This window comes from Lepus europaeus, chromosome 12 (assembly GCF_033115175.1).
Source record: "Lepus europaeus isolate LE1 chromosome 12, mLepTim1.pri, whole genome shotgun sequence".
NCBI lineage: Eukaryota > Metazoa > Chordata > Mammalia > Lagomorpha > Leporidae > Lepus > Lepus europaeus.
This window is the reverse complement of record NC_084838.1, coordinates 17709006-17728698: the sequence shown is the minus strand read 5'-3', so window position 1 is coordinate 17728698 and position 19693 is coordinate 17709006. Positions and strand designations below refer to the sequence as shown.

The following is a 19693-nucleotide window of genomic DNA, read 5'->3' as shown; positions in this document are numbered from 1 at the left end:
CTGCTGCTGGGGAGGCTTCCATAGTTGAGATGACGAGTGGGGGCAGGGAATGCAAGGACAGAACAGGACATTGCTTAGTCTAGACCCTTACTGAGCTTATCTTGGTCTTTGAAAAGCAGTCTTGGGAATCAGGCTGAGGAAATTATATAAGGAGAGATACTTATCAGATTTATTAAGTCATATTTATATCATGGAAAGTTGAACTCTGAGAAAGCATAGATCATTAAACCCAGTAAAAGGTGTGATACCTGCCCGAAGGACAGCAGAACACAAACAGTACGGTCTTTGGAATCAAGCTCCTGGGTTTAAATCCTAGTATTATTACTAAGCAAACTGACAGAAATGACTTCAACTCTCTGCATGTTGAAAGGTTTCACTTTATGCATGTGCATTAATATCTATCTCAATAAGGAATAAAAGTCCTTAATAAAGTGACGAAAATAATGTCAGATCAATCTATATATCTACATAGATAATGCATATTTGATAATTAAATAAATATTGACGAACCACTGAACTTGAATATTTTCCAGATGAAAGTAAGTTGATGGACATGACAATATAAAAGCTGTTAATACACGTACTTATAGACCAAAGAGAGTCTAGGCACATCTATACTCAACTGGAATTATATTTATGCTTTTTAGCATTTTCTGTTGAAATATCAATGGAACCAACTATCAGAGATATTATCATTGCTTTTAGGAGAGTATGACATTCCTTGTCTGTATGAACTGATTGCCTTTTGCCCTTTGAATCAGTGCATCCCTGAGGGTGAGGCAATTGTTACGTATTATTATTTACCTACTCTGTGCTGAATGCTTTAATCAGAATCAAGAGCAGAAGACAGGAAGAGGAAAAGAAAGAAAAAGCAAAGCGGGGGGAATACAAATGAGGAAAAAGAAGCTGGAGCTCACACTGAGTAAGTGTTTATTCATCCTATTGCTAATGCTTTACATGCATTGTCTTATTTAATCTAACACCCAGTGAATTAAAGACTATAATCACCCTCATTGAAATTCTGAGTAATTAAGTTATAGCCCCACAGTATGTGGTAAAATAACTCTTCAAGCCTAGGTTAATCTGTTTCATGCACTGTCTTTATATCCTTTATATTTTTAATTTAAATATTTTGATTCACATAAAATACTTGTACATTTTCATGGGAAGAGCAATACTTCAATACATTTACATAGGATAAACTATTCAAACCAGGCAACTAGGATTTCATACCCCTTATCTTTTCCCCATGTTTAGGGCCTACCAACTCTTCTGTTCCAGTTCTTTCTACAGTATATAACACATTGTTGTAAATTATAGTCAAGGCACTGTGCTGAGGAAGAGAACCCATTTCTTCTCTCGGTGTTGGTTCCTATTATTGGACTTCCTTTTCCCTGCCATTCCCAGTCTGTAGTAACCACTATTCTAAGCTCAGACCAACTATTTTTCCATATCTTATAAACAATCTAAAACCATACTATAACATGGGTCTTCTTATTATCACCAGGTTACAGATAGGAAAATAGAGCTCAAATAGGTTAAATTATATGTGAAATATCATCCAACAAGTAAGCATGGAATTCAAATCTATACCTGTTTGACTACAAAATCAAGGTCCTTTCTATGGCTACTCACTAAAACTCTTAAAATTTCAAAATCTCATTAATAAGTCTATTTACCTTGAATGTAACAATCTTTGAGTATATAAAAAATGAACTTATCTATATCTATATATTTCTGTGTGTGCATGTATATTTTTTCTTGCTCAATTCAAAATGAATATCAGCACATTTGTGAAACAACAACTAGAAAAACACTATGGGTAGATGGGAGGTTTTACTAACATGTATTCCACCATTCTCAAGCAGCTACCATTTTTCTATTTATTGGGGCTACATCTAATTTTTTGAAGAAAAGAAACAATTTCCAAAAAAAAAGATTCAGGTTGTAGCAAGCTAAAATTGAGGGATCCAAGGCCAAGCCAATTTGAGAATAAAATGTATGCTCTCAAACTAAGTGTTAAGAAGATAGTTTTGAACTGAGCTAAGAAAAGGTCATTGTTCAATTTTGAGGCAGAATTTCAATTAGATGGTGGAACAGAACCCAGATTCCAAGGGGCTGACAAGTGACTACAAGGTGAGAGTGAACCAAGAATTTTTACCAATAAGGAAAGATGAAGAAGATAGTGAGAGGACGGACTCTGGAATCCAAGCAGGCTTGCCCATATCAGAGTGCAGTAGAGGCAGTCAATGGTGACAGAGATGATATAGTTTAAATGCTGAGATCACAGGCTATGGAACAGACAAATGTGAGTTGAAATACTAGCTCCATAACCTAGTGACTGTGTGACACTGATAAGAAATTTCTCCTTCTGAGCTTCAGTCTCCTTGAGACACTCAAAAGTTCTGTTTTGAATATCCACCCCAGCAGAAACTATCATTACTCAAAACAAATCCAAAAGTCTGGAAACAAGAGACCTGATTTCTGTCCTTAACTCCATAGGCAACTGAAACAGTCTCTGTGAGTTCTTTTTTTTTTTTTTTTTTCCATCGATCTGATAATTCAGAATATACCAGAGTAATTTCAAGGGCCAATAATTAGGATAACTGGGATAAGACTGAGTTTGCTATCTTTGAATGATGTTATCCTCTCCAAAATTCATGCTGAAAATTCATCCCAAAACAACAGTATCAATGTGTGGTTTCAGGAGGTGATTACATCATGAGGCTGCATGCTCATTAAGGAGATGTGCACCCTCATCAAAGGGCTCAAGCTGGACAGGAGTGCTGTCTTGCCCTTCCATCCCTTCTACCATGTGAGCAACAACGTTCCTCCCTTCCAGATGCTGCGGTAACAAGTGCCATGTTGGAATCAGAAAGCAGTCCTCACCATACACCAGTTCTGCTAGTTCCTTGATCCTGGGCTGCCCAGTTTCCAGAACAATGAGAAAATAAATATGTTCTTATAAATTACTCAGTTTTAAATTTTATTGCAGCATCAAAAACAGACTAAGACAAAATTGAATTTAAGACTCAGACTTATGTGGTTAAAAAATAAAACAAACAAATCAAAAAAACAAACTGCTGAAAGAACACCAGAGATGGTTACTTAAAGAAAAGAAAGGTCAAACTGGGAATGAAGATCACTTCACACATCTGAAACTCTCACTTGTAACCAGGAGGGAAGACTAACTTTTGGATTTCATCTATGTGCTGGGCAGGCATGGTTGTTAAGCGCATTACATGATTATCTTAGTTAATTTGTGCTGTTACTTGAATATAAGTTTGAGTGTCTCCCAAAGCCCATGCATTAAAGGCTTGGTCCCCTGGGTGATGCACTGGAGAGGTAGTGGAACCTTTAGGAAGTAGCACCTAGCTGGAGATCCTTAGGTTGTTAGGGGATATGCAACTGGAAGGCAGCTCCTGCCAAAGATTGTTATAAAAGCCCGAGTTTTCTACCCACCCCTCCTTTCCTGGCTTGCCATATGATCCTCCTTCCACATAGTTCCCTCCACTATTCTCCACGCTCAACAGAGGCCAAACCAATAGAGTCACCAGTCTTGGACCTCAACCTCCAAAACTGTGAGCTGAACAAACCTTTGCTCTATAAAGTCAGTTGCCTCAGATATTTCATTATAGTAATAAGAAGCTGACTAACACAATTTATAAAATAATTCTATATGACAAATATTATTACTCTTATATTATGGGTGAGAAAATAAAAGTTTAAAAACTTTAGTACCCAAATACATGAAAAAGCATACAAAAGTTTTGCAGTGAAGCTGGTATTTGAATCCTCATTTCTCTGATTCCAAAATATACACTCTGTCCAGTAAGTCCATCGCTAAGTCTTGCTCAGTAGAATGTTAATGGATGGAACTAGAAATAAGGAGGAGAGTATGTGAATGGGAAGATATTTTGATTCAATATAAAAATGATATTCTATTAATGAGGAAAATTATGCTTAAGGATCACAGAGCAAGCCATTCCTGAGACTATTCAACAAATACAAGCTTTTGAAAGGAGACAAAAAAAATCAAACAATAAAGATTGGCCAAAGGAGGGTAGCAAACTCGAGCTTTTATAACAATCTTTGGCAGGAGCTGCCTTCCAGTGGCATATCCTCCAACTACCTAAGGATCTCCAGCTAGGCCTTACTTCCTAAAGGTTCCACTACCTCTCCAGTGCATCACCCAGGGGACCAAGGCCTTCCAAGGGCTTTGGAAGATACTCAAACCAATAACCAAACCATAGCACAAATTAACTGAGAAAATCTATGTCACATGCTTGGCATGTAACATGCTTAGATGCCTGTGTAATCTCTTCTATTCATTCTCACTGCACTATTTTGATCATCAAATAAAATAAGGAAAGGCAGGGGCCTGTGTTGTGATGCAGCAGGTTAAGCCTCTGCCTGCAATGCTAGCATCCCATATAAATGACAGTTCAATTCCTGGCTACCCCACTTCTGATCCAGCTTCCTGCTAATGTACCTGGGAAAGTAAACGAAGATGGCCCAAGTGCTTGGGCCCCTGACACCCATGTGGGAGACCCTGATGGAGTGTATGGCTCTTGGCTTTGGCCTGGCCCAGGCCTGGCCATTGTGCCCATTTGGAGAGTGAAGGAGATAATGGAAGATATATATCTCTCTCTCCCTCTCTCTTCCCGTCTCTCTTTTCCTTCCCCTCCCTATCACTCTTTCAAATAAATAAAATATATTTGAAAAAATAATGAAATATAGATAAGTAAAGAAAGAGAGACAAGAAGAAGAGCAGAAAGGAAGAAAAGAGGGGCCAGCCAACGCTGGGGCACAGTGGGTTAAATATAAATCCCATATGGGCTCTGGTTTGAGTCCCTGCTGCTCCACTTCTGATCCAGCTCTCTGCTATGGCCTAAGAAAGCAGTACAAGAAGGCCCAAGTCCTTGGGACTCTGCACCTTCATTGGGGACCCAGAAGAAGCTCCTGGCTCCTGGCTTTGGATCAGCTCAGCTCTGGCCGTTGCAGTCATTTGGGGAGTGAACCAGTGGATGGAAGACCTCTTTCTCTCTCTGTCTCTACCCCTCTATGTAACTCTGTCTTTCAAATAAATAAAATAAATCTAAACAAAAAAAAAAAAAACAGTAAGAACTTGCCTTTATATAGCATTTATTATAAGTTAGATGCAGGCTAAATATGTTAATAGCTATCTCATTTAATTTAACAGCCTCAGAAATTAGTGATTGTTAACATCAAATCACATCCAAGGGAATTAAGACTCAATTCCTTGCCAAACATCACATAAAAGAAAAGAAACAACCATGGCTTTATAATAAACCAGACTGACATGGATGATAAACTCTGAACCACTAAAGAACCAAGCTCAAGATCATCTGTGAGATCACTTTGGCCTACAAGTCTATTGATAGTGGTTGTGGTGGATTGTGTCTCCTCACCCCAATCAAGCCTCATCGAGCCTCTAAACTAAATATCAAATTATTGGAAATACAAGGTCATGGAAACACTTAAAAAGGCACTGTGAGGAGGGAGGCAATAAGAAAAATCCAAGCTGGAGGGGACTCTCCTAGGCCAACAATTCAGTTTTATAAATAAAATATCAAAGGACTGACAGAGAGAGAGAGAGAGAGAGAGAGAGAGAGAGAGAGAGATGGGTGTTGTGGTGCACCAGGTTAAGCTTTCACTTAGAACATTCACATTCCATATCAGAGTGCTGGTTTCAGTCCTGGTTACTGCACACTCTCTCCAGTTCCCTGCTTATGTTCCTTGGAAGAGCAGATGATAGCTCAAATACTTGAGTTCCTGCTATCCATGTGGGAGACCAAGATGGAGTTCCTAGCTCCTGGTTTCAGCCTGGCCCGGCCCCAGACCTTGAGGGCATTTATGGAGGGAACTAGAGTATAGAAGATCTCTTTCTCTGTCTCTCTCTGTCAGTCTCTGTCAGTCTTTCAAGTAAATAAATAAATAAATATTTTTAAAAAAGAGATAAAAGGAGAGATCTGTGAGTTAAGAGACTTACTTAACAGCCAACCACAACATTTGGAGATTATTTATTTCCCAATTTGAGCAAACAAACTGGTACCAAAGATATGAGACAATTGATAAACATGAACAGTGATGGGATATTTGACAATACAGGGGAATTATTATTAATTTGGTCTGGTAGTGGTATTGAGGCTATTTTTTTGTGTTTATCTTTTAGAGCTTGGACTTTAACATTTACATATAAGTTATCTAATGTTTGAGATGTTTTGCAAAATTATCAGGGTGGTAAGGAAGCAGACAACAGATCAGATGAAGCAGGTTTGAAATACTAAAACTAGAAGGTAACAGGATCATGGAGGTTCATTAGGCTATTCTACCACTGTAGATGTTACACCTTTCTAAATTAAATTGGTTTGGGGATGGGAAGATCCTGGGACTTAACAGGGCTCCCCAAAATGGGATCACTTGGAGATGAAGCTAAAAAGGAAAAGAAACACATACTCCAAGAAACCCCATTCCTTGTGGTCTTCCCCTCCTCCCAGGATATGAATTTACTGCCTGGAGCTGTTTTGCTCAGAGATGCTAGGAATTATGCAGCTCTGTTGAGCGGAGAAGGCACTGCACAGACAGACTGTGTAAGTGGTGCAAACTCATGTAACTTTCAACTTCATATGCCTGGTGAATTGGGAGGCACATCTGGAATGACTTTTTTTCTTCTCAGATTAGAGAGAAATAAAGAGAGAGAGTTAGATTGTGAATTCTCTCTGGGCCCTTAGCACCACTGCTGTCTGAAGTTGCCTAATGACCCAAGAAGAGGCCCCTGTGACTAGAGCTAAGTTCCAACAGGGATGGGGTCTGCAGCTCGCTCTGTTCCTGGAAGCCCCGCACTGCCCTGGTTGGGGCAGTCTTTGTATGAAACCCTCAGATAAATGATGGTGAGTTGATGAATTAGTGGATGTGGGACAGCTGGAAAAGGGATTCCAGCCCTAGTTTTGACATTTGCTAGTCCTCTGGGGCTTCAGAGGATGGTTGCCTACACTCTCTGAGCCTAAGTATCCTTATCTATAAAATGAAAATAAACAACATCACTACCTTCATAGTTCTACTGAAAAGATTATGAGAGCCAGCATATTTAAAAATACCATGTATGCATACCAATACAAGTTGGTGACTTCTTTATTCACCCTTTCATTCATGAATTACCATTTACATATACATTTCTTCTCTGTGTCAGGCACTATATTAAAAGCTGTTGCAATGCTGAGCAAAGTTGGTCTAGTCCCTGGTCTCATGAAATTTACCCCCTAATGTATAGGAAAATATTTTCACTCCATGTAAGGGAGAATGTTCTCTCACTGAGGAGAACAGGATGATTAGGGGTCACTGATCAAGTCTTTTGAAAACTGGGAGTGTTCAAATACAGGGCCAATAAGCTTTTGCAATGTATGGTAGACAGGAATCAAGAAATAGAATAAGGTTGGACTAGATGTTTATATAATCCCACCCATTCCTGAGTTTACTTGCTCTTTCTTCCTTATAAACATGGCTGTGATAATAAAACAAAACAAAATGTAGAAGAGGGAGACACAGACATCAATCAAACAAAAATGAATTTAAAAATTAAAATTAAATTAGCAATTAAAAATGAAGAATGATGAATAGACACAAGAAATTAAACTTAAAAATAAACACAAGAGGATCTTATTAAATCTGGAAGCCTTGGAAGTCTACTAAGTAGCAGTTCACTCAGTGAAAAGAAGGAAGAAAGGGGGTTAAACACATCCAAATACAGGGAAAAGGAAATGCAAAGTCTTTTTGACAGGACAAACTATAGTGTTTCTAAAAACTAGAAAATTCAAATGGTTGGAGCACAGAAAGCAAGGTTGTGGGAGTAGAAAAATGAGTTTTAAGAAATTAGAAAGATCCAGGCCAAACAGTCCCTTATAAGGCCATGGTAAGAACCTTGGTCTTGACCCTACAAACAACTAGAAGCCAGTAAAGGTTTTTCATCACGACAGTGATGTTAGCAAGTTTTAGTTTTGAAAATATCATTCTAGCTTCAAGGAAGAAAGTGGATTAAATGGGGTGTAAGTCATCATTAGCTAGTTGCTGCAACAGCACAAGCACAACTTGTATCAGGCTAGGCAAACATATTTGAGAAACTCTTAAGAAATATCAATAGAATATGTTAATGGGTTATTTTGGGGGGTGGAGTGTGTACAGGTAGGAAGAAAAGATAGGTTTCAAGGCTATCCCCTAGGTTTCAGAATTACAAAAACTGAGACAGAAAACACTTTGAGCAGAAAGGTAAAGGCATTCATGACAAATGCAGTAGAGTGATCTGCAAGGTTTACAAATGAGGAGAAGTCATTAAATTTCCATTGGAAGGTGGGACAACCTTAGAAGGAATGAGGGTCATGTAGACAGCATAGGTAATCTACTTTTTCAATAATTTTGGCCAGTAAATAAACAGAGGTGGGCAATGTGGTGCAGTGGTTTGGACCCCGGTTTGAGACACCTGCATCCCAAATTGGAGTGCCTGGTCTGACTCCCAGCTGCCCCACATTTCCAATCCAGTATCCTACTGTTGTGCCTAAGAGACAACAGATGATGACCGAGAACTTGGGCTCATGTCAATGACAGGAGAGACCTGGATTGAGTTCCTGGCTCCTGACTTCAGCCTGGCTTAGCTCTAGCTATTGTAAGCATTTGAGGAGTCATCCAGTGCATGAAAGATAGCTTTCTCTCTTTCACTCTTTCAAAGAAATTAATTAACTTAAGAAAAAGCAAAGAAATGAAGAGATAGTAGCTAGGAAAAAGGCAATAGAAACAGTAATAGTGTCTTCAGAACACATTTCACTTTCATTTATTGTTCCTTATTGAAAAAGTTGGAGAGAAGTAACAAGGAGAAAGGGAATATGACAAATGAGAAAAATCTCACGTGATCAAGACAAATCCTCACTTTACCAGTTGCTGTTTTGGGGATCTTGGGGCAAGCGATTTAACTTCTCTATGCCCCACTTCTCACACTGGGAAAAGAAAGATAATAACAGCACTCACCACTTGGGGTTAATGAGAGGGTTCAATGAGCTAAGTACATAAAGTACTTTAGCTGAGCTCTTGGCACCACTGTATGCTCAGCAAATGCTTGTTAATATTAAAAGTAGAAGGGAAAAATATTCCATCATTCTATTTTGAATTACATTTAATAATTGAATTTAATATCCCATGGGAAAAATGCTCTAATGCTCTACTCTATGACATCCAAAAATGTTTGCATTTTCTAAGACTAAATGTGTATATGTATTGATTGTATATTTTATTGAATCTGGTAGTCTTCTGGTCCCATGAAAGAGCTATGGTTTCCAGTTTTTCAAGTAGGCAAGCCAAGTATTAAGTTCCTCTTTTGTAATTGACCATGAGCGTGTTGAGTAACATGCAGATTATTTCCCCCTATTGCCTTTGATCTTCCCTGTTGCCAAGGATTGCTTGACAATCTGATTCCTGGCCAGTTTACCTCCTTCTCAGAATGCTCTGCCCACCAGAGGAGATTTAAGGTAGATTATAATGAATACTTGACTTTCTTAATCTTTTTTTTTTAACAGGTAGAGTTATAGACAGTGAGAGACAGAGAGAGAGAAAGGTCTTCCTTCCATTGGTTTATTCCCCAATGGCCGCTACGGCAGGTGCTGTGCCAATTGGAAGCCAGGAGCCAGGTGCTTCCTCCCGGTCTTCCATGTGGGTGCAGGGACCCAAACGCTTGGGCCATCCTCCGCTGCCCTTCTGGGCCACAGCAGAGAGCTAAACTGGAAGAGGAACAACTGGGACTAGTACCTGCCGCCCCAACTGGGACTAGAACCTAGCGTTCTAGTCTAGTCCTCCCGGGGCTAATCCACAGATTAGCCAAGTAAGCCACAGTGCTGGCCTACTTTCTTAATCCTTAAACAAGGAATTTCCTAAAGAAATTTCAAAATGAGAAAGACATAGGAACTAGGGTTGAATGATGTGATGCATCTCAGCATATATCAGATTTATCTGGGAATCTTGGAAAAACAGATTCCTGATCCCATCTCAGATAATCAGAATCAGTAGGAGGAGGTCAGGAAGCTACATTTTTAACACACATGTCCTCCATCTTCACCTCAAGTGATTCTGATCCACATCGAGACACTTTGAGATCTAGAACTCTATTCTCTATGAGGTCTGCTCTTCTGTCTTAGTCTGCTTTTTATTATTTTATTGATATTTCAAATTCTTTTTAAAATATTTATTTTCATCTTGTTAAATGGCAAAGTAACAGAGAGAAAGACAGACAGAGAATCTTCCATCTGCTGGTTTACTTCCCAAAAGCCTCTAATAGCCAGTGTGGAACCAGGTAGGAGACAGGAGCCTAGTACTTTACCTAGGTCCTCCAAGTGGGTGACAGTGGCCTACGTACTTGAATCATCATTTGCTGCCTCCCAGAATGCATTGCCAAGAGGCTGGATGAGAAGCAGAGGTGCCAATATTCAAATTGGCACTCTGATGCGGGATGCAAGCATCCCAAGAGGTGACTTAACCTGCTATGCCACAATGCCCATCATTCTCTTCACTTTTTAATATATAATATTGTTTCCTATGTAGATTGCTTCTTTTATATCTCTCACATACACTCAAGTAAAAATTAAGTATCAAGTGCTAGGAGCCTATGCCTGCCTTGCTCCCTGATGTGTCCCAAGTGCTCAGAATAGTGCTTAGCCCTTAAGAGGCCCATATTCAATATTTATTAAAATTGTATGAATTGAAGTCCTACTCCCCCAGTCATCTCATACATGGATTTCTGCAGTAGACCTCCAACTAAGCAGTGATCTGATTTAATATTCTTTACTTACTGTTTTAGCATTAGGGTCAACACTCAGAAAACTGGCTGATGCCATGAATCTGCAACCCAGAAAAAAAATCACAAGTAATGCATAATTCTACATAAACTCTCTGAGGTTCAGAATTTTACGACTTTTTAAAGTCAAATATCTGGTGACCCCAAATTGACAATGCTTGCCAAAAACCAGCCCTGGTCCCTGCAATCCACTTTGTAATATTGCTGTCGGGATTAGCCTGGCTATATCTTGCCTTTAACTTAAAATCTTTAAAAGCTATCTATAGCTTACAGGGTACCTAAATCCCTCAACATAGTATTCAAAGTTGCCCACATCTCAGCCATCTGCATAACACTTTCCAAATTTTATTTCTCCCAAGTCTTTTAAACCTGTTGTGAGAGTGACTGATTAAACACATGAGCTTTGGACTCAGACATCATACAACTCATTAGCTGTGTGATCTTGGATAAATTATTTTCCTCCCTAAAGTCTCATAGCTTTTCTGCTTTGTTTTGGTTTTTATTTGTGCAATGAACATAATAGTGTGGATTTCAAACATTTTGTAGAGGATAAAGAGTAAGAGGATATGTATCAATACACATAAAGCACTTTTTAAAAAGGCACACCACTGATCTTCAATAATTGTTAGGTTTCAATCTTCAACTCTGTATTTGTGACACATAATATTTGACATGACTTTTTTCCTCCTCTTTTTTAATAGTCTAAACCAGGGCCTGACAAAGTTTTTTGTAAAGGGTAACAAAATAAATATATGAGGCTTTGCACACCATATTGTTGTCTGTAGCTACTACTCAACTCTGAAGACAGCCATTGATGATACATAAGTGAATAGATGCGGATATACTCACTGAACTTGATTTGCAAACACAGGGGGCAGGCTGGATTTGGCCCATGGGTAATAATTTTCCAACTCTGGTCTAGACTAGCTTTGAAATCACACAGCCCATGGATCAAGGTTCTCTGGGCCTCAATCTCTTCATCTGTTAAATAGGATAATAATAATATTTTCCTCATAAGTTGTTGTATGATTAAATGAGATAAAGCATGTAAAGCCCTTAGCAAAGTTGTTGGCACAGAGTATATACATCTGATATTATTATCTTCTTCACCAATAGACTTGCTGTAAGCTGTTGTTTCCCTTCTCCCAAAATCTTTTCCATATTCTCCCTTTCATAGTTTCTTTCTCTTTCTCATCTAATACTTTATAATGCTTATTGTGTTATTTGAAAACAAACTGTACATTAATGCAGCATATGCAAGTAATTATAGTTGCTGAAGCAGCTTCTAACTCATCCACTAGACTGTGAGATCCTTGAAGGCTGTACCTCAGTTCCCAGGTTTCACATGTCCTGGATCAGTATCTGGCACACACTAAGCACCCAAGGTAAGATGATGGTAGTGACAGGGCTAAAGCAATGGTGACAGTGGTGGCAATAAGCGGTAACGATATAGGGATGGTAGTGGTGGTCACGGTGGTCACTGTTGTGGTAATAATGGTAGTGACAGCAGTTATAGTACATTAATGGTGGTGATAATAATAGTGGTCATCATGACTGTGGCAATAATGGTATTAGCAATTTATCTGGAGGCAGGAGGTGGGGACTGGCTGTTAATTTCTTTACAAAGAGTAGTCATCTGGAATCCTCTTCTCAGTTTTAGCCAAGAAGTAGAAAGGAAGCAAACAAGTCTCTCTGGCAGAGAGAAAGGATTTGTAGGAAGGTCAGACAACCACAACAAGACCAAAATTATACATAGCTCTCGCTAGTGCAGCATGAAAAGAAAAATGCTCAGAGGATTGGGAATCAGGAAACCTGAAAACTAGGAAAGATCCATCTACATCTATAGAGAATTTTATAGCCCTCAAAATATTAACAAACTGTCTCTTACTTTTTCTAATGAGGCCACTGTGGGAAAAGTTAGCACCACCATTTCACAGATAAAGGCGCTGAGTCTCAAAGAGGGCGTAGGTATTTCTGAGGTCAGAAATCATGCCTATTTCAATTTCAGACATGGTTGTATAAGCTGAAAAGGTTATTCCTCATCTCAGTTCTACTATTCATAAAAAAAGAGAGGTTGATCTATATACAATAAATAGGATATTATTTTAATATCTCTGTCCCTAGCAAATGCTTTGTTATTGGGAGGGAAGGTAAGATATGCATATGTTTCTGATTCTCCTCTCTTCCCTTTTTGGAGATTCCTTACCACCAGGATAAATTAACAATCACACAAAGTCTTGTATATTTAAGCACCGGTTGCACTGAGCCAAATTCTATGACTTCGGGCTGTGTAAGTGACATTTAACAGGGAGGAGATTTATGCATTAATCAAATTCTGTGTCATAGACCTTTTCCTACTTTGAATGTTCAAAACCACATTACAGAGTGTGATTAAAGGTTCCTTTGCAGCTGAGTCAAAAGGTATTATCATTTCCCATGTAGTCAATGGAATAGAGCCATAGAGACCCCAGCCACTCAATGATCTAGCATCCAGTGGTCTCCAAGGCCATTCAGTGCACACCCTGGGCCTTATCCAGAATCAGAAGCCATAACTTCCCCCACAAACCTCAAACAAGTCACACTCCCTAACTATGCCATGTAAGAGCTCAAGATTTCACTCAGTGCTTCAAATAACTCAAGAAATCAGGAGAATCTCAGTAGAAGAACTTCCATTCTGCACTAGAAGGTCTGTAGGAGAAGGAAATCATTTACTCACATGCAACTCCATCTGTGATACCACTTATCCATGGAGTTTGAGTTCTAGCTATTTTTATAAAAGAAGTAAATTGTCCTATGATTCCTACATATATAATGTATACTGTGGGTTAACCAATGGCCTCTCTCACACAAAAATTTGAGTTCTACCCCGAAATGTAATGCCTTAGGTATCAGCAAAAGTGTGATATCCAGAAGAGAAAGTACCAAAGGAAGCATTAAAAAAAAGAAAGGTCAATTTGAGATAAACACTAATTGCATCATTATCATAGGTAAGATCTCTCCATTATATGCCCTGTGCCAGGCACTATGTATTTATTATTTCCTTTGACTTCCACGCAGTAGAGATCATGAGACTATATTTACAAATGTGGAAACAGTGAATAGAAGATTGAGGCTGGATTTCAACCCACATCAGGGGGAGCAGGGAGCCTATACTATCTGCTTCCATATAGACAAGGTTTATTCTAGGAAATTCAGAAAGAAACTCACTCAGTCTATCTATTTTTTTCAGTTAGGAAAGGAAACTCCCAGAAACTAAGAAGGACTTGCTCAAGGCCTTGCTGTGACTCAGTGCCACAGCCCATGCCCCTCAACTATAGGTCAAAGTTCTTTCATGTTACTTCCTTGTGGCCTCTGTCTCAGCCTGTAGATACAGCAAAGAGAAGGGAAAGAGTCATGATGGGGGTTTGAGGCAAAGGTAGAAAAACAAACTATGAACAAAATGAGACTGGTTACTATCTCTTCACCCTTCATTTGTTGGGTGGCTGTAATGTCCTCTTCCAGGTTCATTTCCAGACTTGCAGAAGGCCTGTTCTACCCATTATAAGAGCTACCTGACTCCCTTGTAAATGTCTAATGTACCCCACTCTCTGCCTGATAAGAAACATTAAAAAAAAAAAGCCTGTCTTTTAGGTTTAGGGGTGGGGAGAAAATACTGCAGACTTAGAAGAAGCCACCTCCATTCAACTAGATTTACTGTTTCTTTGTTGGGATCAATGAGATGAGAAGAGCAGAGAACTAAGATAGTGCCCATGCCTGTCTATCTGTCCTTGTCTCTCCATGGTTTCCCACTACTCTGGGGTCAAACTCCTCCCCACAGCGTCTGCAGCCCCACCTGACCTCTTCACAGCATTGTCTATTAAGATCTCCCACAGACTCAGCCCCAGAAACACTGGTTCAGACTCACTTCCTCAAATGGGTCATGTTTGCTCATTCTTTAGTTCTTTGCAGAAACTGGGCCTTCTACCTAGAATGCTCTCATGTTCCTCCTCATCCTCCAAACCTGGTTCTCCACAGACACTTTATGCACGAGGGCACCAGGGACTTTGTTTCATTGTCACATCCTTAGGGAAGCCTTCCCTGAGCCTACAAAATCCCTTGTTACAGACTTCAAACCACCAACCTGACTTCTTGGTAATTTTCACAGTCTGAGTTTATTTGTGTGATTGTTTCAGGAACACCTATCTTCTCCACAAGTCTGTACTCTCCAAGAAGGTAAAGACTGTGCCCGTTTGTCATTCTGTCCACTGCTCAGGGCATAATACAGCATGTGACATAGACTGAGTACTCAGAAATACCTGCTTCGTGAATGAATGAATAGCTGGGCTTCCAGCTCTCCAGTAAGGAGAACAGTGACATCTAGTGACCAGTTTCACACTCTTGGGACTCATGCACCACTAGCTGGCCTCAGAAATATTTCACTGGATTTCCAAAAAATTGAATATTCTGACCATGCTGAAGGGAGTTGGCACACAATCCAGACATAGGGGAATCTGGCTCCTGAGCAATGAGGAAAGAAACCACCACCCTTGCTGCTGCCTGCCACACATGAGCCAAGAACATGTTGCAAAAGTCCCATGACTTAGCTTGTATTTTGCCACATTGCAGATGAAGAAAATGTGGCCCAGAAACACAGTCATTGAGGGCAAATTCACAGATCAGTAAATGGCTATATCCCTAGCCTCATTAACCATGTCCTAGAGAGCCAGCTGTACCCAACTACCAATATGCTGCTTTTCTGATCCTCACTGACAAATGCCAGAGCACCCTTGCTTTTCCACTGGAAGCTGCAATAGCCTCCTAACAGAGTTCCCTGATTTTCTTATATTTCCATAATCTTTTTTGCCTTTGCAGCTAGAGGTGTGGACTTATATGGGTATATGTATTTTATTTTATTCTTTGTTTGTTGTTACTTGGGGGACCTCTGATGCACAGAACTATGCATTGTACTATTTTTTGTGGTGCTTGATTAAGGCCCAAGCACATAGTTGTACCATGTAAGGTTGTGCTTTACTTATACATCAAAACTTACCATCAAAAATGCCAGCTAGGAACTTGGATGTTTACATGTAACAAACGTTTCCTTATGCTATTACATGGCCTCACTTGCGTCAAGATTAACATGATGCTGAATCCTATGATCCTATAGTTATAATTTCTTTGTTTTCCTTTTTAAATAGCTTTATTGCATCTGTATTTATTTCTAAAAGGTAGTATAATTAAGGGGTACTTAAATATAGAAAAAGGTATGCGACATAAAACCTGAGATTTATTTTTTCCACGCAATATTATGTTCACATATTTTATATTGATGTGTGTTACTATGGTTCATTTTAGTGGCTATTGCTATGAATTCCATTGTAAGCATGTCCACACCTTCTTCAACTGCTCTCCCACTGGTGGTCATCTGAGTTGTATACAGAGGACTCCATCTGCTACGTACATTTAATTCCATCATCTCTCTGCTAATCATATATCTACATCAGCTTATTGCCCTCAGAATAGCACCCAAACTCCATGATCTAGCTTACAATATTCTAACTGACCAGGCCCTTTCCAACCACCTGACCTCATCCCAGCTTTAATTCCATCTCCTGGTCTTAGGCATAGAGAATTTATTTTTGGCCTTGTATAGATCATGCTGTCTTCTTTTTTTTTTTTTTTAAGATTTATTTACTTATTTGAAAGTCAGAGTTACACAGAAAGAGAAGGAGAGGCAGAGAGAGACAGGTCTTCCATCCGATGGTTCACTCCCCAACTGGCTACAACAGCTGGAACTGTGCCAATCTGAAGCCAGGAGCCAGGAGCTTCTTTCAGGTCTCCCATGTGGGTGCAGGGGCCCAAGGGCTTGGGCCATCTTCTACTGCTTTCCCAGGGCATAGCAGAGAGTTGGATGGGAAGTGGAGCAGCCGGCGCCCATATGGGATGCTGGCGCTTCAGGCCAGGGCATTAACCCACTGCGCCACAGCATCGGCCCCAGACCATGCTGTCTTCTGTCTCAGTCTACCCAATACTTTTCCAATCTTATTATATCCATTCCTTCTCTGTCCTCTATGAAGCCCTAGTTGGCCATTCACCACCCATTAGTACTTAACCCAACAAGATGCTATGGGAAGAGCATATAATCTGTAGAGTTCTATCAGATTCAGTCAGTAGTCTACTGATTATCTTATTTGGAGGCTCAGGGCTATTTGGAAAATGTTGCAGAGGAAAGACTGGGCATCAAGTAGGAGATGTTTTATCCATCTTCCTCATTCTCACTAAAGTAGTAACATCACTATTGCTGGTTTTATGAATTGGGATTCCTGGAAGGTTGCATTTGCAAAAAATTGCTTCATGAGCATAAATTTACAAATAATTGAGCCAAACAATTCACATGGTCCCTTCAAGCTCAGGTATGCTGCAAAACTGAGGGACACCAAAGAAAAACTGAGGCGATATAATTTCATGGTTAAGCATGTATGCTCTGGAGAAGAACAATTTTGAGCTCATCACTTAACATTTTTGAGGTTTCCTCAGTTGAAATGCAAGCATGATATTATGATGAACCATACAGAATTGCCATTTTCATAAATAAAAAATATGGTCAAATACAAACAAAACCAATAGTCATAAGTAAATCATAGATCTGGGTGGAGGAAGATTAAAATTAGTTGTGTATCCTATTAGTAACAGATATTCAGGTTTTCACCAACCCTATGTCTTCTTCTCCTAGGCATACAGATCAAATACATTTCCCTATTTTCATTGCAGACAGCTGCAGACAATGACTGGGTGGCAATCAATAGAATTAGAGCTGAAATGACATTTGCCACTTACAGGTTTGACCTATTTACACTTTTTACATATAACCTCCCAGGTTTTTTTTTCTTTTCATGGCAACCATAGAAGCATCAGATCAACAGCAAAAGATGGAACTGACTGAGGCTATGAACCAACTTTGAGCAGAACCACCCAATTAATCCAAAACATCTATTTGTCACTCTGTACATACACACACACACACACACACACACAATAGATTTGAGGATTTACTGGAGATAGTGGCTACTGTTTCCAAGCTATAAAATAACTCAGAACATGGTAAGGAGTGGATAAATGCTTGTCATCAGCAGTATATTGTTGCTATTGATGATGACAACAATCCCCATGGATGAAGGATCCAAAAAGGTAGGAGGTAGGAGGGTTGGTCAGGTTTGATTTAGCATCTGGACAAGCGGAGCTCACCTCCTTTGTGCCATTGTCTTGAATGAGGGTATAAAGTGGTACCACACGGTTGATCTCCAGCAGCACTGGTGTGGGACTCAGTTGCTCCTTGCCTGGTCTGCGGCAAAGATGGCAGGTAGATGGACAGCGGCCCTTCTCTTCACAGCGGATCTCCACACCTGAGATAAGCTGGTCATCTGATAGCATCTGAGCTGTCAGCAGACCTGAGAGGTAGGTGATGAAGGGCATGGACTTAAACTCCTTCTTGCTGCCCAGCTCTGTGGTCTCTAGAGGGTGAAAAAACAGAAAGAGGGAAGTTAGAATTTCTCAAAAGGTTACATTCTTACACCCAGCACTCTTGCTGGAGTTTTTTTTTTTTTTTTTTTTAAAGATTGATTTTATTTATTGGAGAGAGAGAGGTCTTCCATCTGCTGGACTTGGGCCACCTTCTACTGCTTTCCCAGGCAATAGCAGAAAGCTGGATCAGAAGTGGAGCAGCCAGGACTCGAACCGGTGCCCATATGGGATGCCAGTGCTGCAGGCTGGGGCTTTAACCTGCTGTGCCACAGCACTGGCCCCTTGCTAGAGTTTTTGACATAGTGGTTAAGATGCTTCAATGCCTTGGTTCAAGTTCCAACTCTGTGATTCTAGTTTCCTGCTAGTGAGAACCTTGGGAGGCAGCAAATGTCAACTCAAGTAGTTGGGCCCCTGCTACTTACATGGCAGAACTGTACTGAATTCCTGTCTCCTGGATTCAGTTCAGTACAGCCATTGCCATTGTGGGCATTTTGAGAATAAATTAGTGAGTGAACAGAATCTCTCTCTCTCTCTCTCTCTCAAGTGAAATAATCATTTTGAAGGGCCTGCTCTAAGGAACTGATATCCACTGGAAAGGAAAAAAGATGATAGAATGATTTGTTCATGATATCTTAGAAAGATCACTGGCCTAAGGATTCAGAGACAAGAATGGTGTCTTATCCTACAGTTTATAGTAGGTATTCTGTGTTCTCTTTGGCCCTTTCTGCATATTTAAAATTGGTAAGTTGGGTCACATGACTCTCGAAGCATCTTGCAAACTGTAAATAGTCAAAGATATTTTTCCAAGTAGAAATTTCTTTCTGCCTATAGTCAACTCATATATTCTACCCTTCCGTTAATATGTTGCTCCTGCTACATGTATGCTGTGAAGCTCAATGAGGGAAACACTATGTTTCAATCAAGTCAATTTCAGTATAAGTCTCATTTCTACTCGATAATTTATCTCTATAACCTTAGGAAATTCAATATTCAGAAGAGTATAGATTAATTCTGTGAAATCAGGTCAATAATACCAATGAAATCACTCAGAAGTGAAAAACAAGATAGAAGGAGGTAGAACCATCTGGAACAGACATTATTTCCGCTTTCTTTCTGTGTTCACCTGTTCGCCTGTTCAAACTTCTTTTCCTGTCTCTTTCTTCATGCACTCCATTCTGTCCTGTTTCTCTTGACCTATAAAACTAGTATTTTTTCTTTGTTGTGCCTTTGCTCACTCTGTCCTGATTTTTCCCTCCGCCTCTCCAAATCTCTTTTATCCATCAATGCTCCATTCCAATTTTGCCTACTTCAGGAAGTCTTTCCTAATTGTGCCAGCTC

The 19693-nt window shown here is 39.7% G+C and overlaps 1 protein-coding gene across 5 annotated transcripts in view; it reads right to left on the bottom strand.

Annotated features, from left to right (window-relative positions):
• The window catches only part of ASTN2 (astrotactin 2), a 1014855-nt gene that overhangs the window by 190319 nt on the left and 804843 nt on the right, over window positions 1-19693 (bottom strand). For all 5 annotated transcript variants that reach the window (XM_062207681.1, XM_062207682.1, XM_062207683.1 and 2 more), the window contains one exon: window positions 18080-18345. In XM_062207681.1, the coding sequence (XP_062063665.1) occupies window positions 18080-18345 (266 nt within the window). The remainder of the gene's footprint in view (window positions 1-18079; window positions 18346-19693) is intronic.